Below are 21,431 nucleotides of genomic sequence, written 5' to 3'. Positions count from 1 at the left end.
AAACATACCTGTAATTATTTACATAATCGCATAAAGAATTTCCATGTGGATTTGTTACAACTTTTAATTAATTTGCATTGTTATGCATTAATGATGAGTTACGGCATATAGGAAAACCAGGAGGAATGATCATGATATCGAGTCACAGTACATTGAAAAAATTTACAAATAGATGTTCAAGTAACATGTAAGATATAAAGAAAACATGTCTTTTTCTGGTCAATATTAGCTTTGATACAGTATTTTTTATTTCCTTAACTCAAGATTTTAATAAGAGTGAGCAGGATTATCCATGGGCGAAGAGGTTTCATTGTTGAATAGTCGATTTTGTCTGGATGCAGACAACCTGTAAAAAAAGAAGATGGTTTCTTTAGTCCCTAAATTCTATAATAAACCAATAAATGATACTGTCCATGTATTGTGTTCATTAACATCCATAGGCTTTATCACATATATTGTTAAAAATCAAAGTTGTAGAAGAGCTGGATTTGTTAGGTCTTAGGTGGGCGCACAACAGCCAAGGGAGTTGAATGGATATTCTAGTTATTATGTGCCATCTGCTATCCTTAGTATATGCAATGTCTTTCTGATAGTTCAGTTTGACCAATGAAACCCCCACTGATTATAGAACAGCAAAAATCCAGCTCCACTCTCCAGTGACCGACTCCCTTTGTGCACAGAGATGAAGCTCAGTCCACTGCTGCACACAAGCCATAAATTACTCCAGTACGTCCACGGGAATGCTTTAAAAGAATTCTTTTGAATCCATATTATAAAACAACATCCACGGCAAACATATTATCAGACCGGACATAGTGTGAACAGAGAGGCGTGTTTCGTTTCGTTCTCCACTGAATTATTCATGGTCATGTTACTGGTTTCAGCTCCAAACATTTAAATCTAAAATTCTGACTCTCAACTGGAGGTGGAAAGGAATTAATTCCATGTAGGACGAAATTATATGCCCACACTATGTCCAGTCTGATAATATGTTTGCCGTGAATGTTGTTTTATAATATGGAATAAAAAGAAGAATTATTTTAAAGCATTCCCGTGGGTGGAGTAATTTTTTTCCCCACTGATTATATAAGATCAGAGGACTGAAGAAGGACACACAAAGGGTATGGTTTATTTTTTTATTTAGAAATAAATCAAACACATTTAGATAACTGAATTTGCAATTATACAAAATATTTACATACAAAACATCAGTTTTTAAAGCTTTGAAACAATTGAAAACTTTACTTTTAATGTTTTTGTAGTAAATGACCTCAAAATCCAGTGCCATAAACAATGAACATTTATGATACATCAGTCTTTACTGGTTTCTTCACCCAGTAGGTGGCATTGAGGAAGCGGATTCAAGAAATAAAGAAAACCAAGACTTCCCCTTTGAATGATGAATAGCTTATTTTATGCTATTCGCTTTTTCCAATATAATTTGAAATATAGGACTCTAAAGTTGAATATGTACACAAAGTTTAGAAAAACATTGAAGCCTTAAAGCCTTTATACTAATAAAATAAACTTCAACTGGAAATCCTGTATCCCAAAAATACAAAAATGGAAAAATAAAAAAAGTATGAAAACTGAAATATACAAAATTCTTAATATATGACCTATCAGTGCTATATAATAAGGCAGAAGCACAGTGATACCTGTTCATTTACAGTAAAGCTGCCATCACTTTGGCTTATGTAGTCTGCAAGAAAATGCTATATTCTGGCTTCAGCAGAACAGTATTAACAAAACCTACAGTAAGTGCCTGACCAGATATGGGCCCAAGTCTTTTAGCCATTTCCTTTTAGTAGCTTTTAGAGAAACAACCATAATAGAGTAATATTCTGCTTATAAAGGGGTGTTCTAGGCACGCTAAGAACTAATGATCTATCCATTAGCGTCCATTGATAATTGAGAGATGGCATTACTGTAGCTCTCATATATTTATATCAGAGGTGCATATGGCTGATCCGTTACAGGGAGAACTGTCTGCTTCTCTTTGGTGGTGCTGCGGTTACACCGAGTGTAGCCCCATGAACATCAGCTGCTAGTAACCTATCCTATGGATGTGAGATAGATGAATATGTCTGTGTCATATTACTATGACAGTAGCAGAATGAAATGTGAGCTTTTCTGTTATTAAGAAATCTATTCAGAAAAGACACTTTATGTTGTGCTACTACTAATGTAAAAAGTTTCTTATCCTAAGAATAGGCCAACAAGATCAGCGAGGGTCTGACTATCTACAGTGATCAGCTAACATTGGTATGGATCACTGTAAACAATGGAAAATGCAGTGCCTACCAGAGTGCAATGATCCCATATATTACTGGTAGAGGAAAAACCTAACCTCAACCAACATGATATTAACTGCCTACATTAAGGATATGTCAGACAAATACTTGTAACTTATGACTAATTCTTCAATCGATTCTGTAAAAAGACTCTTTAGCAAAATGTAAGATTCTATAACTTCCTCTGTAAAGAACAACAACGCTTTAATAAGTGCAAGAATATTCACCTGAGTGAGAACGGGTATCTTCTGTATTGGAAACAATAGCACTGGAAAGCCTACACAAAAGGCCACTGGCTGGCACATAGAGCTTCTTTCTTTGAAATACCCAGACAATATAGTAATTGAGCAAATAATTCCTAGGTGTATAGGTACTGAATATAGCAATCTAAAGACAAGCCGTAAAAATCCCTTTCCATGTTATACAAATGACCTTATTAACTATATATCAGTTCAGTATATGGAGAAAAGAAAATATGGTCACCACCTGTCATGAAATGTGGTCTCTGGGATGAATAGCATATGCCTTATTATTAAAGTAAAGTTATGTTTTGTGATCAAATCCTTCTAGGCAACAGTTTTGGTTGTTACCCTTTCCTAAGATTAACTGTTCATTTACTGGTATTTTTAAAGTATTAATATAGTTATCTGAAGCTTCATTATTACACAGGGTTTTATACTTCTAGAAGTTACTAAAGGCAACCAAACAATGGCTTATATATTTAGCTTTAGATCTCCATTTCTAACTTCTGTCTGCTCCCCACCATCTCCCCTATACATATATACACATAAATACAATGGCAAGTGATGGTAGCAGGCAATAAGTTGAAAATATAATATTGACCCTGCATGGAAAAATTAACAGGAAATGCTGGAGGATAGTCATTCGCCCTCTTCCTTTATGCGCTGCTGCTTATTTCTACGAGCATCCATATCGAAATTGAAATCATTCCAATCATCACGTGGGGGGAAAGAAATGGTCTGGCGCAGTGTGAACCGCACAGCATCAATGACTCTTTCTCCACGAGATTCGTTGGATCCCACGCTGACGGTAGAAGTGCTGCTAGTTGTCCGCAGCAGATGGGGAGGCGATGAGAACTCATGGATTTGCCGATGTTCTACAAGACCTTTCCAGATGGCATGGCGAAACTGCTCTGGAATCTTCAGGCTTATCAAGTCCTGCAAAAAAAAAAAAATGGGGGTAAGTGTTTGTAGAAATCACTGCCTCTTTATATGTAGTTACCTTCTATAGTCGACGAGAGAGACTACACTACCATGAAACACCTGGTTTCACCAAGAGGTGATAATGTTTGGGCAATTCACTGTCAGTTTAATTTACCTCAAGCTTTACATAGCAGCACTACAAAATATTTATATAGTCACAAAGTACCGTATTTCTGTTACCCGACTAAAAGGTTCATACCTAATGGTGAAACAGTTACCACCCATGAGAAGCCCAACCTGGAAGTCAGAACATTTTCTCTGAAAGACAATGTACAATTTCTTGTTCCAACGTCACTTGATGCATGATATCTCACAAATCGCCGAATGTTAGTTCTGAACACCAACTGGTACTAAACTGTCCTAGGCCTAAGTGGCAAAGGTAAAAGTTTTTGTCTCCTGAAAATTGTGGAGAGTAGTTCTAAATGAGAGAAAATAGTATTGGTCTTTAGTGGCTGATAAGTTTAAAGAGTCTTTCCAGAAATATGGAAAAAACCCCCAAGGAGACAGGGGTGGGGGAAAAAAAATTAAAAAATCCCCCCACACACTCAACCTGCTCCGTGCTTCTGGTATTAGGGATCACACCTGGCCAGGAGTTCCAGGGGATCACAAGACCCCCCCCCCTTGATCCAATGAGTGACCACCTCATTTTCTTTTTCTAGGGGACATCATTTACTGCGTCATTCCATGGTCCGAGATGGCCATTAACAGATCCTGTGACTCCCCAAACCCTCTGGATAGAAGCAGGTCACAAAATGGGATGTACTAAAGCAAAGCTGGAACCCTCTTCCCCTACAAGTGTTCCATATTCCTGGTAAACCTCATTAATAAAATATAAAATGGACAATAAACTCACCTCCATGGAGTAGTGCTCAATCTGATAGATGCTGCTCAGGCCCTGGGTAGTGAAATAGTCCAGACAGGATGAACATCCCAATCTCGCTAAAAAACTATAAAACAAGAAATAATACTTTGTATAAAAAGCAGGTCCTTATTTAGAACAAAAAGCATCTACTTTCTAAAAAGTTCACGAGATATCAGACAACATAACATCTGTTATGTGCTTTCTGAATCTTTTAGCACTTGGAGGCTTTTCAAAAGTACCTCTTAAGCTAGGATGTACGACCACTAGAAGTGTAGGACAAATCTGTACAGTATACAGGCAGTCTACACTCTCATTAATAAGACTTCTGCTCAATGGAGTGTTCAGACATGCTCTAAAAGTGGGGAAAGCATCAAGACCTAGAGGGACCCAATGACCAGAAGAGTCAACTCAGGAGTATGAGGGCAAAGATTAAAGCACCTAACCAAGCAAGCGGCATAGCTGAAAGTGGAAGAGTTGTGGGGTACTTTTCAGCTTTTCAGGGTTGAAAAGAAATTGCTCAATGTACCCAATTATTAAGTACCCAAAACTCCACCATGTTAGCCAGAAGTATTCCTTAATATAAAGACTAGTAAAGGACTGGGTTGCAGAGGTAAAATTGGTATCATCTCACCTCACGTCTTTCTTTTACTTGTCCATACGCATGCACAAATTGATTAGGGGCGGGGGTTGAATCCAAGCCCAGGTGACTGTAAGGGGGTGCAAAATACAACCCCTTACTTTCCATATATTTAATATGATTTAGATGTGATACATAAAAGATGCAGAAGGCACTTACATGTTATACAATAACTACGCTTAAGTTAATTATAGACATGCAAACTGTGGTTATACAACATATAGAGAACCAATATGGTCTAAATAGAGTGAAGCATAATGCATAGAAATCCAACAATAAAAGAATCAGCAAGAACCTGAAAGTGGAAACTCTCCATCAGAATAAATCATTCAAGTTCAGATTTTCCAGAATACATGAGGATTTAAAAGCTGATAAGAAATGTTGCACATTTGACTCATTAGATTCATTCTTATTTGCACGTAACCAATGCCTAATAGTAGAGAATTCCATAAACCTCCCTAGAAGGTGGATAGCAGGAGCTGTCTTATGCTATCTGGTTACATAGAAGTGACATAGTACCACAACCAGTAGTAGGACGATTGGTATTTTTTGTGCCCTTACCTGGAGATACTACAGTCTGTTGGATATGGAGGAGGAGGAGTACAGTGTGATGTAGAGGTCATGGATAGGGAAGGTGGTAGCGTTTGTGGGGGGCTCAGTCCATTGAGATCACCGGCCATTGGCATGTGCGCACTCATCATGGGAACTAGTAACAAGAAGACACATCATTTTGGTGATAGATCATAGTCTGATAGATAATATGATTCATTTTCAAAAAAACAGATAAGGGCCAGTGCTATGTTATTGGGACAATCGTGTTAAGAATATACTTACTGTTCGATCCCATGCCATCAGACATGGCATTAGGAGTAAGGGAATTTCTCTGCTGAGGGTTCATCAGCTGACTGACTGATGGTAACTTGTTCATACTGTTCATCTTGCTGAGGGGAGGAGATGCAGAGCCAAAGGACGGCTGCCCTTGTAATGATGATCTGCAGAGGTACAAAAACCCAAATGTTAGAAGATAACAAATATTAAGGTATGTTACTTGCAAATATGAACGTTCATTTCTTGTTTAAATCCCACTTCTACAGATTTTATAGGAAAGAACATTGTCCATAGAATAAATAACAGGTCACATTCATTTCATGATCTTCCGCCACCATGGGGCAGATTCTGGACACAGATGATATAGTGCTTTCCATCACTAAGGACAAAATGGTCTTCATAAATTAGGCTATTCATCTTCTTGCTGTGTGCATATCCAACCCAACTCACACAAATCTCTGGAAAAGTCCAGAATTTCTATTTTTAAGTTCCTATGAGGAAGAAGTGATTTTTTCCCCCCTGACTCCATCATTCCAGTATCAGTGAACACATCTTCCGGGCAGGTATGTGAAGAGATAGGATCACTCTCACCCTCCAGGTATACGGCATCAAGCCAAGCGGAGGAGGTGGTGAGCATACAGCCTGAGGCGCTGGCTGCAGGACCTAAAGATTTTGTTACACAACTCAGATTCCAGACTTCGTTCATTGCTGTTTTGATTATGAAGAAAGATCTATGGTGCATTACAGGCTATTGCTGACAATGATGGAATGACTAATTACAGAGCGGAGTATGATTTCATCCAAAAACTTATGAATCATCTTTTATTACAGAATATGGGCATTAGAAATGTGGTCTCAACAGTTGGAGCACATACAAGCAAGACTTAGAAGGGTCTGTACCACTTCTTATGTTCTGATTGTCTATGGCTAAACACCACCTTGGGACACCCATCTTTAGTAGCTATTTGTAATACACACAGCTATTCTTGTATTCTATTGTATGTCAGCTTAAGTTTTCAAATTAAACTTTCAAAGGGGAAAGTTACACGATCAAAAAGCAAGTCAATCTGAAAATAAATGTTCTACCTAAATTTTGCTTTGTTGATCTTATGTACAATAAAAAATTGTCAAGCCCAAGAAAGCTACATCACACTTAAATGGTTTGTTCAATGAGTGAATAGTCTTCAGGTGCTTACTGGGCCCCAGCATCAAGCACAAATTTGCAGAGTAGGTATTTTACTTTGTATTGAGACCACCAGGGACCCAGCAAGAGGTGAGAGATCACTTTATTTTAATGAGTAATTTCTCACCCCCCCCCCCCGCCTCCACCCACTGGGTAACCCCTTTAAGATGTTCGGCAAAATGAACACCTTAGAAACAGAAGCCGAATAGCAATTTCCTTTATGGTGAAGTCATCATTATGTTTTCACAAAGACAACTGTTCTCTTAAAATAATATAATCTTATTCTAACATAACAAGAGTTATGATGCCCACAATCTAGGCAGTTCTAGTGTTGGGGGGTGAGTACAGGCAGCTACACGGATGTGCTTGTATTATTGACCTGAAGACAATAATGGATTAAGTACATGAAAGAGAACAGGAACTGGAAGAAAACGACATCCGATGTCCAAGATAAACAAGTATAAATATTTATTGGCAATTTAGGACATGCAGCCACTGGAAGCAGCGATTCAGGAGGTTGCCAAGGGGAAACCCAGAGGAATGTGTCCAAATAAAAAAAAAAAGAAAAAAAGAAAAAGAACATTTTCCAAATTTTATACAAGATCACATTTTTATTTCTTTTTTTAGAGCGGTGACAAAATAAAAGAAAGCACAGCATGTTCAACGCATACAATCCATTGTCAACCTTAGTAATAACATGATAGAAATATTGTAACAATGATACTTTTTCCAGGGGTTTTAACAATACAAGTGACAAATACAAAAATGCACCACTACATGGCTTGTGTCTGACATAATAAGTCAGTATTCCCATTCCTATTTGCTCGATAGTATAACATTCCCAAACTCCCAATCATATTAAATAGATATTGTAAATGAGTTTTCTTCAATAGTTTGCCATTTCCAGGTATCTCTTTGTAACTAAACAGCATTTTGGTGTAATGATGGATCCAGGGATGTTATACAAAGTCTATAGCAATCAAAGTACATTTTATAGCCATAAAATATTAGCAATATTCAAAACAAGATGTTCATGTAACCCTATGCATACAATTCAGTTTTGTCAAATAGATACAACTAACTCATCAATACCGTCCACCCAAGGTCTAAAATGAATGCATCTTAACCCTAAAAGTGCATATATAGCCTATATCTGTCCAGCAGCAGTTGCACAAAATCTCACATGTCCAGCATTCACAAATATGTATTTTGCCAGTGTTTTACATTTTTTAAAATTTGAAATGAGTAAAACACGATAAAAAAATAAATGTATACAATTGAGACCTGCTCAAAGAGACACAAGTAATACAAACAGCAATCCAGAAACATCTGCCACTAAAAAGGACAGGATAGAAGGCGCATCATCTGCCACAATGACAGATCCACGCTTGAGTCCCTTAATAATAAGCTACATAGCTTGTAAGAACAATCACATTAGGAAAAAAAAGCACACAAGCAACTCATCTCACACTCCATTCAGATATCAGGATGTCCTAACACAAAGTATGACCCCCTCATCTGGTTGCATACAAATGTCTAGCAGCTTAGCTCTGGCAATAATTTGTATTAGCATCATTGCCCAAATATGAGCCTATAGACAGAGGTCATGCATTTAGAAACACACAGATCCCCACAAAGGATTCACTTCCTTAATATATGAACGTTCATTAAAGGTAATTTACACCAAACTTCTAACTTGCTCAGGTAAAGTATGAAATGACCGATCTAAAAAAAAAAAAAAAAAAAAAAAAAAAATCTCTCTTTTATGTGCAAACCTTACCCATAAAAAAGGTCATGTTAAAGGAGCCTACCACCACAAATCTACCTATAAAAAGGTAGAACGGGTGGTAGGTGGCTGTATGGGCCTTTTTAGAGTTAATCCTCACGTCACTGCTATCTTTTTTAAATCTTTATTGCCCTAATATGTAAATTTTCTAAAGAGGCTACTGGGGCGTGGAGTAGCCGGACACAAGGCTACACAACGCTGGTACTCCATGCCCCAGTAGCCTCTTTGTTTCTCCTACCCTGACATCTTCGGCACGCAGCTACGTCGAACTGCGCGCCTTCGTCCAAGAAGCCGGAGTTCTCCGCTTGCACAGAACGCCGACTTTTCAGACGAGGGAGCACAGCGATGTCAAGGTAGGAGGAACAAAGAGGGGGACCTGAGGATTAACTCTAAAAAGGGCTAACCTCACGTCCAATACATGCACCTACCACCCGTTCTGCCTTTATAGGTACATTTGTGGTGGCAGTTTCCCTGAAATAAGAGAATAATCATGTTTTGCCTGAGATGAATCAAGTTTAGAAGCTGCAGGCGGCATCACTTATCAGTTGCACCTCATCTTTGGTTCTATAGCATCTAAAATCATTTTTGGCCTCATATATTAGATCACAACAGGATTCTGGTTCTGTGAGATAAACAATCTATATTGACATTTAAAACGGTGGTAATTGGATCTTTATGTACAGATTTTTGTGTAGTGTTGTAAAACAAGACAGTACACAGTTAGACTAGACAATCTTGTGCTTCCCCAGATTCAACAAAGTGCCTGATGTTAGATGATAAATATAAGGCTCTAGTCATACTTTGCACTTCTTTTTAGCGGTCTTCGTTTACAACATTTTTATACAACAGATTCTTGCTTTTGTGGTTGATAAATGTGATTAATGCTCCACTGTGTTGAATCCATTAATTCTAGTGCACATTTTGGAAGTGTCTAGTGGGCCATAACCTAATCTTTCTGGTGTACTTTAAACATCACAGTTGATAGATTCATGAATAAAAGGGATGGTACGCCAAGAAATACATCTGCCCCTATGTCTTTAACTACCTGTATCTCAGGTTTGGTAGATCACAGAACCACAAACTTGATGCGATCTTAAGAATATGGTTCTTATCTTCTATATGAAACCAAAGGCATGTCGGTATTATAGAACAAAAGATAGGGGCATCAGAAGTCACAATCCCCATGCAGCCTTCAAACTTAACTCATATCAGGAAAATATGACTCTTCTCAGCTCATTTTCACATCATTTTAGGGAAGATTTTTTTTATAGGTAAAAGACAGAGATTATAGAAGGTACATTTCATACCCTACCTAAGAGGGTCAGTTGTTTAATGGGTTAATGTCTGGTGACAGGTTCCCTCAAAGGACACCTAGGAGGAACTATTGACATCAGAGCTGGACAGTGATTATTCGGATTTCTGGAATCCCCAAATGGCATACCCCTATCACAAGACTAAGAAGCATGTAGTGTAGGCAATAATTCTAGGAAATGTTGAACATAATATAAATAGTAAAATAAAAATGCTGCAAAGTCTAAACATTACTTCATCAAAATGAATGCTGTCACTCTGATGTAAAAAGACCCCAAATGACAGATATTATATGAAATGTGTACCCAGCTCCATAACTAGGTAAAGAAGGATGTGTTATACTTTCAAACACAACAAGGGGCCAGTGAGCACCTCAATTGACAATCACAGTGGGTAAAAGTAATGTTTTGGTATGATACACAAGAAATGTTTCTAAATCTTCTAAATAATAGTTTAAGCTGACCTGCAGTGTCAAACTGGGGCTCCTTGAACCTGGCAGATAAAATGTGTCCGTCCTTTCTGAGCTCAGGGAGTGGGGGTCCAGCTCAATGATCTTTGTAGGTACACTTACACAGACTGTCCACAGCACAACAGTTACTCCTGCTCTATAACATTCTGTCCACTGACTAGATACCATTCAATGCGACAAGTTCCCTTTTATAATAGTTAATTAAACAGTGTAAAATGAAGTGCAATAAATTAAAGCTGTAGAATTGTATTATATTGTCATATAGAGGCCATCTTCCTACAGTGGCTCCATGAAGAATTGTCCTACAGCATAGCAGAATGAGGACTAGTCTATGGAAACATTGCAAGGTGGGGGAATGTTGAGTGTTTTGGGAAGGCATCTTTGTCTTTCAGAGGTTCTCCCCGAGGTTCCATAAGTTCATTCCGGAAACAGGCAGATAGGAGACTGTAAAGAAGAAAGCAGAGAAGAAAAGAAGAAAAGATGAAGACGATAAAGAGATGGAAAGTGCAATGACACCACTATGACCAAAGTGTGACATACTAAAAGGATAGAAAAGGTAGTAGAATCCATGTTACCACTAGGAACGCCTACTTTTTTTTTTTAGTAATCTAAAAAGATCCTGCCATTAAGAAGTGAACTGAGGACAGCAAAGTAGAACATGCTCCTCTTAATAGTGTGTACCCCTTGGCCAGGTGTGAAAATGTATTAGGCTATCCATTATTCTGTTAGAATTGGCACGCATCAAACAAATATTCATACAATATTGCCTTTCTGGGAAAATGGACGTGAGAGTGCAAGTGTACCACAAAGATCTAAAAACAAAGGCTTACAATGTTGGGATTACAACACGTGCCAGCTCTGTAATTTCCTGAAATCCAAGCCAATAGCAGGACAAGCCGCATGCTTAAGGTAGAATGAAACATAATGCTTCCTCCTACAATTCCATCTTGATATGCCTCCAGTAACAAAACAATCTTAATGCCTCAAGTTGAAATTATCAGCAAGTCAGGCATACAATTACACAAAACAGCCATTATGATGGGGAGAGATGCGGACACTTATTATTAGGATGCTATCTGTGTTTTCTAATAAGTCTTCATCCTGTTACATTGGCTACGTTACTGTTCTACTGTATAGTCTCTACCTCTCAGAAGGGAGATCTACAGGCTATACGTTACTATTTCAGGTGCCCATACACTATAGGTAGCGTAGTGCCTTCTGACCTCCTCACACATCATAAACACTTATGTTTTCAATAAAGAGAAGTGACTTCACCGTCTGACTACATATAATATGTATCATATATTATATTCTTTATATCAGTTCATTTCTCCCATTCCATCTGCTGAAACGCTATTTACATGGTATATAGAAAACAGGTGTGCAGAAAACCCACAGCACCCTGCAAACACTGACATAAAGGAACAAAGCATCAACACCTTAATGGTACAATGAGCCATGCAGGTTTTGATACCTTTGTGGGTGAGCTGTAATTTTAGCAGTCACTCTGTGATCACAAAGGTAAAGGGGGGAGGGGGGGGGGGAGTTAGGGAAGAAAAACAAAGGAAACACATTAAAAGAAATGCGACATGCAAAATGGTAGACTTGAAAGAAGAGCTGAGAAAGGAGTATCTAGTACTGTGACAATCTTGAAAGGACTCTCAACATTTCTCCAGACCATATAGTCTTACTGAGAGTATACCACAGGGGTATAACAGCTCTGCTTAAACCCTAAGCATGCAACTCTTCACCAATGAGCAATATTCTAAGGAAATTCAACTTTTAACAGTACATAATGATTAATATATTAAGTTAAAAACCCAAGCAGGTCGGTGGTCAGAAAGGTTCTGGTTCACACCAAATGTTTCTCTGTTGCTATAAAAAAAGTGTGTGTATATGGTTTATTGTTAGGCTGAAAGTCCTCGAAAATGCACCACCAGTGTTTTTCTAAGGAGGTTTTAGGTCTGCATGATTATATGTCATGTAGTGTATATGTTGACACTTAATGCACCTTTCCTGTCCCCCAAAAATGAAGCCCCTGCTTCCATTCATATTCCAACAAGAATGAAAATCCAGGAGTGCAAAAAAGGGGGAAAGCTTCAGAAAAAAAAAACCTAAAAACTATTCTTCAGATAGTTAACAGTGAATTACTATTATCTAGAAAGTTACCTCTGCTTTCCTCTAACAAGGATCTGATATAGCTGCCACTAGTGTATATTTACAACTGATAAAGCTTGTGATATGCACCCCCCCCCCTTTCTATTCCCTTGCCAGGACCAATTTTAATATATACATCTTACAATTTTAATAGAAGTGCTACATACAGAATACACATAAAACAAGATCTCCTATTCCTACATCCTATAGTACGGAGCCAGAACTTCCATGGATCACCTATATTTGCATATTATGGTGAATTAACACAGATTAAAAGATGGTAGTGAAGTTGTACCGTTCATTTAGGTAATTTTCGTCTCTGACATCTTGTTCTACTGGAGAATACTTTAGATTGTGTTCCATGTAGTTGGGGCTGCTCGGCATTCTTTTTTGCCATTGATGTCTGGAGAAGATGTCACTCCTCCCTGTATTTCGGGGGCCAGGCATGTTGCTTTGGAGGCTTCTGTCCCTAAGCAATTTAATGTCATGTATTAAGAGTTTTAAAGCCAAGTCGAAGAAAACTACCTCTATCCCAGGAAGCTTGGATATTTTATTCTATGAATAACTATATATGTCCTAACATGGCCAATCCTCCCTAAACAAATGGGAACAAATCTGGTATTTGCATTTCTGGGTAAAACGTTATGGCAAAAACTACTTAATATATTACTACATAACAATGTGGGGGTTAAATATAAAATAAAATAGAAAAAGCAGTGATGTTATAAGTAACTATAAAACATGCAAAAATCTCTCCTGTACCAAAGCACACAACCAGATTTGCCTTTGACTTGTCTTGTATGGCTATATACTTACTGTTTCTGCAGTAAATGCTGCTGTTGCTGTCTGTACGTCTCAATGGTATGTTGTGGAATGTACTGCATGAGCTCAAGAGATTCTTTAATCTTCAACAAGGTTTCATAGATCTCCCGGCCTTTTACCTAAAATTACAAGGGCCAACGTGAAGGCTAGAATATTCTACATTTACAAGGGTTGTCTTAGTATAGATGACCTCTTATGGAATTTATTGGCCATGGATTGAGCAGAATGGAATAACGTAAGACTTACTGGTAGGTATAAGACCTCATCATCTGGTAACCTTCGCTTTTTCACCGACGTCATCTGAATACCATGTGTGGTCTGTCGAAACGCTGCTGTAAAATAACGGCACAATGATATTGAAGCATTTTATGGGTCACATTGCGATACTATATGTGTAAGACTATGCTGTGACCATTCATACATATTAGCCATCTGATATATGCCACAGTACAGGTCACTAGTATTATGGCTGCTAAATGGCAGCTGTAACAGTATTTTGGTGTCTGTACTATGGATGTAGTAACAAGGTAGATCATCATAGACTGTTTGCTACAAGTTTAGTTCAGAAGGCCTTGAGGATATCTGAGAACTGCAGCCATAATACAGACAGTGAAATAAGACCATCTACAAAGAATAAACTTACATTCCTTCATACCTTCTCCATTTTTTGTGCCATCTGTGACTTGCTGTTTCCGGATACTGTCCTCATCTGCCTTTCTGTCTCTGCCTGGACAGGCACAAATTCGAGCCTCAAAACACCTGCGTCCAAGTACTTGACCACTGAGAAAATTCAAAGAAAGTCTATTAAACCTTTTCACAAAGACGCTTGACGTGGTGAGGAGATTTGTCAGCGAGATGAGTCTCACAACACCACAGTCACGAATGCTTGCTGAGAGATGTATCCAGATACTTACTCTCTAGTTTCCAGAGTTACAATGATCAGAATTGGCCGACGATTCATTCCTCCAACACAACTGCTGTTGCACATAAAATTATACAATATCGTTGTAAATTCTGTGCCAACCTAAATGTATATAGAACAGAAAACAATTATAACTCTGATAAGGTGCGCTTTTACACACCCTTGTATTGAACAAGAGAGGTGTCCTACCTGTGGAGGCTCATAGGGCACCAGGACACTCTGTCGCCCAGTAATGTGATCTTCTACATATTGTGCATGGCTGTTACCCTCCACCCTTATCAGGTGACTTGCTGGTGCCAATTGACCTATAAATTAAAAAAAGGGAAACAAATGTTACTTGTGATTCTAGAAGTCCACTGAATGTCTGATATTAAATACTACCCTAGGACTCATGCACACGGCCAGAAAGGCCACTCCTTGTGCCTCCCCTGAGAAAGCTGGGTGGCCAGCTCCATAGAGAAGCTGAGAGCCCAGCTCAGTCGTGGCGAGGTGAGACACTTCTATGGGGGCCATGAAAGGTTTGCAAATTGTGTGTCTGTATTCACTACCCTCCATAAGGGCGTGTGTATGGAGCCTCAAAGAGTTTTTCCAAGATGAGAACTACATGATTTCAGTTTTTTAGTAATATAAGATGCCATTATTAAATGTGCCAAACTATAGTATCACATACAACCTCCTGGAAGAAATTAGCCAGATTCCAATCCTGAGTTCTAGTATTGTATCTTTTACATCATACCCTCATTAAATTCTCGGCTGAGCTCATGGTTTGGGCATCGCTTTACAACTTCCGTGACATGTTCAGCCTTCTTGTAGACTGGCATTGCCCGTATAACAGCTCCTTGTGGTGGTGGTGTCATCACTTTGATCTGAATTGGACAGGTCTTTGCTATTTGGCAGTAGAGCTTCTTAAGGTCTGTGGAATACTAAAAAAAAAAAAAAAAAAAAATTACAAAATGGAGAGTTACCACAAAATGCTGCTTCAAGAAAATACATCTTTGGTTATTTGAAATTCTGCCGCTGTGCCTACTATAGGTGTGGTAATACTTAATCCCCAAACTTGTCTTGTTCTCATACAACTCATTGAACTGGTAAGACATTCAGACTACATATTGTAATTCACCATATCCCTGAGATCATAAAATTATCAACAATAAGATTAACACCATTTTCAATCTCATAAGCCCACAAAACAAACAGATGAGCAATAGGAAACAGTATTGTCAGGTAACCAGGTGTTGGTAGGGAGCAGCACTAACAGGATTAGATTTGTGGATTAACTAAACAATAATTACTATTCCATTTTCTCACTAAATAGCAGAAAAGACTGTGATCCTTCTAATACTTCTTCATACCCTGAAGCCTGTATACTAGAGGCTCAGGGAAGCATCTAGAAGACATGAAGCCTGTATACTAGGAGCTCAGGGAAGCCTCTAGATGACATGATGCCTGTATACTAGGAGCTCAGGGAAGCCTCTAGATGGCATGACGCCTGTATACTAGGAGCTCAGGGAAGCCTCTAGATGACATGAAGCCTGTATACTAGGAGCTCAGCGAAGCCTCTAGATGGCATGAAGCCTGTATACTAGGAGCTCAGGGAAGCCTCTAGATGACATGAAGCCTGTATACTAGGAGCTCAGGGAAGCCTCTAGATGACATGAAGCCTGTATACTAGGAGCTCAGGGAAGCCTCTAGATGACATGAAGCCTGTATACTAGGAGCTCAGGGAAGCCTCTAGATGACATGAAGCCTGTATACTAGGAGCTCAGGGAAGCCTCTAGATGACATGAAGCCTGTATACTAGGAGCTCAGGGAAGCCTCTAGATGACATGAAGCCTGTATACTAGGAGCTCAGGGAAGCCTCTAGATGACATGAAGCCTGTATACTAGGAGCTCAGGGAAGCCTCTTGAAGACATGAAGCCTGTATACTAGGAGCTCAGCGAAGCCTCTAGATGGCATGCGTATACTAGGAGCTCAGGGAAGCCTCTAGATGACATGAAGCCTGTATACTAGGAGCTCAGCGAAGCCTCTAGATGGCATGCGTATACTAGGAGCTCAGGGAAGCCTCTAGATGGCATGAAGCCTGTATACTAGGAGCTCAGGGAAGCTTCTAGATGACATGAAGCCTGTATACTAGTCGCTCATATACTCTATAGCAGTGATGGCGAACCTATGGCACGGGTGCCAGAGGTGGCACTCAGAGCCCTTTCTGTGGGCACCCGGGCCATCACCCAAGCACGCTAGACAGGACTCAAAGAATCTTCCTGCAGTTCCAAGCAACTTAAAAAATGCTGCTTTCATTCATATATTTAAGTGATACTTACTTCACTACTTGGGAATGTAGGAAGAGGGAGAATGAGTAGACAGGGCCGAATTATCTTTGGAGGATTTCTGCGGGCCCTACGATTCTCTGTGTACAGAGGGACACTAGAAAGAAGCTAAAATGATGCAGGAGGCCAATATGAAACAAAAAGTTACTGCTTTCATTTTTGGTTGGCACCTCACAATAAATAAGGGGGGTATTGGGTTGCAGTTTGGGCACTCGGCCGCTATAAGGTTCGCCATCACTGCTCTATAGTATCCACAGTTTAGAAACACTATAGTATGGCTACCTCAGAATTTACTAGGAGACATTGTGCAATATGTCTTGTGCCCTCAGGCAGGTGATTGATACACAATAGCTTCAAGTAGCCTGCGGATACACCAAATGCTGCCAGGAGATAAATACATTTAAAATATGTGTTGCGAAAGAGGTGATTTTTACTTCCTTCTTGCAACTTGAGAGAAGAGCTATATTAGTACACACAATATTCACAAAATAAACTCAGATGCATTAAAAAAGCATGGTTAAAAGTTTTTCAGTAAAGAATAGTATACATCATAGAGTATATGAAACCTCACATTCATATAAGCGTTAAAGTAGATCCTGAGCTTATCATTGGCATAGGATGCTCTATTCCAGACCCTTAATCTCTTTGCCAAAAATCGGAAGTCTACACCGTACACTGTGTAGTGGCCACACCTGGATACTGTAGCTCTCTTCCATTCACTTGAATGGGACTCAACTGCAGTACAAGTATGACCACTAGATTGGTGCTTAGGGAGCCCAGCAATAAGCTGTGAAGTGGAGATGCCAGGAGTCCCCATTATAGTGGCCAAACAAAAAGTTGAATGTCGGCCATAACTCTTCCAAACCAAGTCAAGGGGGAAAGGGATCAGGCACGTTGGATTACATGTTCAATAGCTTATATCCAGTGAGAATAAAGTATCATTCAATGTCTGCCAGTGGCCAGGAGCTATTGTCAAACCTCTCTAAACCGCATTCACATTTCACTTAACATGAAATTTTTTTTAACCTTCAAAACAGATGGTAGAACTGATGCAAAGATGCAGATCTGAATATTTGAAGAAATGAATGCCACCTGATAAAGACCCTCACTAGTAAAGATTGCAAAACGCTAATTGTTGTGATCTACTAAAATATTGGATGTGCTGCCCGGCATGGTTCTAGAGCAGCCACATTATCGTCACCTCAGTTTTTTCCCATAAATACTGCATTTAATCTAAAGATACATTTTTGGGATCTAGCATTTTCCCTAGTAGTCTCTGCTGTCTCAGTTTCAGTCTTTACCATTAGCCCTCTGTACATTGGTATATTAGAAATAGCTGTTGTGGTAAGCACATCGGCAATGTGTACATTAGAAATACTACATGACCCTCCAGCCACATCACAGAAGTGATGCTTGCCTGACTTTCCATACAGTTGCTATATTCTAACCACCTCTAAAGTTTCTTTGTATTAGAAATATGACTGGTGACCTAAACTAATCCACTTTAAAAGCCTCTAAATACCCATGGCAGCTCCTACCCAATGATTCTGTATGCGCGGGTAAATAAGAACAAACAGTAAAAACTATAGCCTGGGGAAATATGTCTTGCAAGTGATATCCAGTATTCTTATTGCTGCAATCCGGGATCATATTACCTGGCATGCCATTTCTATTCAACTCCTTGTTTTCAGGTTCACTTGCAATGTCATGTTTGAATACGCAGGCTTCAGGTAGGCCAATAGGGAGAACAGCAGCAGATTTGGGTACATTAATAACACAATTTAGAAGAACATTCCAAAGAATGTGACCCTACATGCACCACCTGCCTTCTGAGCCTTGGCATCAATGTACATGCGTGCCAGTGACACCTGTCTGCTTTCTTAAGAAAAAAAGACAGCTTCTAGTTCTAGTTTCTAGTTCATTTTATCTGAAATACATGAAAAATAGTCCCATTATCCTCAAGTATGTATAGCAGCCATATACGCTTCAGTTTGGGCTCTGCATTGTAAATGGAACCGTCTGGACTGTGCCTTCTGCGTAAAACTGTTCATATATTCAGATTACATGTTTTGTGCAATAAAAGCAGATAAAATGGATGCTGGAATAAGATCGGTTTATGGTTGTGGCCCAATATCTCCTAATGGAAGGAAACTCTTCCAGATGTAAAGCACTGCTCATTCCTAGAACCCTATATAGGCAGTTCCTGGGTTACATACAAGATAAGAACAAACCTTTGGAACCCAAGTTGAATTTATATGCAAGTAGAAAATGTATATTTTAGAATTGTAGTAACAGACAAAAAATTTATTTGCCCCAGTGACAATTAAAGTTTCAAAATTTTTTGCTGTAATGGGACCAAGGATTATCAATAAAGCTTCATTACAGACACCTTACAGCAGAACATTACAGCCTGGGGCTATAGTAAAGCATCCAGAGAACTTTACCAGAGGTCACAGTGGGCAGAGAGGTCCGTCTAAGTGTAAAAGTGAAATAACGACTGCCCAGTAGATAATGTGAGAAGAGAAAAATGAAAACGTATCCCGAAAGATTTACACATGTCCATTTTTACCAGACATACAATAATATGCAAAACAAAGCTGTTATCTATGGGGTCAGCACACTAGATACAAAGGCAGAACTGAGACAAATGGGCGGCCAGTGTTATTGTAGCTTCATCATTATTATTAAAAATGAAAAATCCTAAGACATGACACAGACACAATAGAGTCTATCACTTATCTTAGACCCTCTAATTGAAAGCTTCCACAGTACAATTGCTGGAGAAGTCTTCAATACAGAAAATACTTGTTTAAATAGCTACTTGATGGTGAAGCTGGAATGGTCAATAGAGTGATGACGAGCTGTACAATGTGGATGAAGAGGTGTTTATTCAGTGTAGGCCTGTAGCGGAGATGCTGCCTCCTGCCACCTGTCAGTCACAGCAGATTAATGACTTGGGCGGCCAGTGCTGGGAGCGGCACATTCCAACCTGGCCGCACCCACAGGTGTTGACATCAGACAGGTGAGGTCCCCCCTCCTAAACGGCAGACTAGCCCCACCCTGCAATGTCCCACTCACTATATGGCCCCTGCGGGCAGAATATGAGAGCAGTACATCTCTACGCTGTATGTGGTAAACACTCCCTTCATTTAGCTGTGATTAGGTGAAGGTGAAGAGCCGTGTCCTCAGGCAGAGTTTGAGCAAATCAGTACATTGTTGTCTACGCTGCAGATATTTAATGTGAAGGGATTCCAGTGAATGCATGGTGCCGAGAACAAGGCATACTTTTCCATCATTGCAGAACTCAATGTGTTCCTCTTACAATCTCTTCTCGAGGAGCTTCCCTATATTTTTCCATATAGTAACAATTGTATGTTGTAGTAGATTCTTTAATATTATTGTCATTGCTAGAGAATATAGAAACTCTGTTTGCGTGGGTTTCCTCCAGGGCCTCCAGTTTCCTCCCACACTCCAAAACATACTGATAGGTTGATTAGATAGTGAGCCCCATTGGGGACAGAGAAATTCATAGAAACCTGCGGCTAGCATTCTGATCACACCGATAAAGTGCCAGCATATTCCAAATACAGACAAAACAAGACATAACAGAGTAATAAAATGGACAGACTAACAATAGGAATAAGGGTCCTCCTCAAAAGAGCTTACACTCTATGAGACTACGACTGTGATAATGGAGGACAAGGTCTAGTAACACAGTAACCTACAAACCAAAGATTGATTAATTATATCCATGAATACTGAAAATCATTTTGACTCCTTTCTTACTACCATATAGGTAGAGGGATAGCAATTGTGGCTTGCACAATATCAGCTCAGATAAAACTTTAACGCTTCCAAGTGTGAGTTGGAGGGAGGGATAGGGTTGTCGTGTGCCTGTAATTGCAGCACCTCCTGCCTGGCTGACTGCCCTGGGGGCTATGCCTCGCCCTGAGGTTTTGGGCCACGTTCCAGCCACGCTGCCCCAGTATAAATGAAAAGAAAGAATAATAAGAAAAAAAACAGATAACTACCTCTAGTCAAACATAGTTCAGTTTACACAGAAATGAAAAAAGAAAAAGGTTGGGAGGGAGGGAACTGCATACTTCAGTTTCTCAGGCATGTATGCCTTCAGGCTATATATATATGGACAGGACGGAGGAAGAAAAGAAGTGTTTGAAAAGGCAAACCATTCAGTCCATTAAGCAAGAGGAATGCATAATACAGTCGGCTATGCTTGTTACATCACTGCCAACCAACTAAATAAACAGAGGAAGGGTACAAGTGAAAAGCTATAAGCTCTGTGGAGACACTTGGATATGACATGAAAGTACACAGCTAATTCTGTGCAGCGCTGCATGCCGTCTATGACAGGTAACCGTGTGACTGCTGTATTGTAGTCACAAGCCACAGCGTGGGCAGAAGTTAAGATATTGCATGTTTTTATGCAATTACCAATCAAATCTGTCATTTTTCATTTTAAAAAAAGGTCTGGACGGATCAAACATGTAAAAACAGCAAGTAAAATCAAGTAGCCAAAATCTAAGTGAACATCCACTGCCTCGGCCTGTGTAAAGGGGAATCCATCCAGTGGAATATGCCATATCTGTAG

The 21,431-nt window shown here is 39.3% G+C and overlaps 1 protein-coding gene across 17 annotated transcripts in view; it reads right to left on the bottom strand.

Moving 5' to 3' along the window:
- Positions 1–1,143: 1,143 nt before the first annotated feature.
- TP63 (tumor protein p63) overlaps positions 1,144–21,431 on the bottom strand; it is an 84,581-nt gene continuing 64,293 nt past the window's right edge. For 2 of the 17 annotated variants that reach the window (XM_072142562.1, XM_072142558.1), the window contains exons 5-15: positions 15,231–15,417; positions 14,684–14,799; positions 14,487–14,596; positions 14,216–14,352; positions 13,819–13,904; positions 13,567–13,691; positions 13,046–13,219; positions 5,851–6,008; positions 5,578–5,722; positions 4,371–4,464; positions 1,145–3,472 (exon numbers count right to left, since the gene is read on the bottom strand). In XM_072142562.1, coding sequence (XP_071998663.1) covers positions 3,176–3,472; positions 4,371–4,464; positions 5,578–5,722; positions 5,851–6,008; positions 13,046–13,219; positions 13,567–13,691; positions 13,819–13,904; positions 14,216–14,352; positions 14,487–14,596; positions 14,684–14,799; positions 15,231–15,417 — 1,629 coding nt within the window. In that variant the 3' untranslated portion in view covers positions 1,145–3,175. Of the gene's footprint in view, positions 3,473–4,370; positions 4,465–5,010; positions 5,087–5,577; positions 5,723–5,850; positions 6,009–7,478; positions 11,038–13,045; positions 13,220–13,566; positions 13,692–13,818; positions 13,905–14,215; positions 14,353–14,486; positions 14,597–14,683; positions 14,800–15,230; positions 15,418–21,431 lie in introns of those variants that run through there. The other 15 variants (XM_072142574.1, XM_072142575.1, XM_072142567.1 and 12 more) reach the window with 14 other exon arrangements.

The sequence above is a fragment of the Engystomops pustulosus genome, chromosome 3 (genome assembly GCF_040894005.1).
Source record: "Engystomops pustulosus chromosome 3, aEngPut4.maternal, whole genome shotgun sequence".
NCBI classification, from domain to species: Eukaryota; Metazoa; Chordata; class Amphibia; order Anura; family Leptodactylidae; genus Engystomops; species Engystomops pustulosus.
The sequence above is the reverse complement of the archived record's forward strand: the minus strand, read 5'-3'. Positions and strand labels throughout refer to the sequence as shown.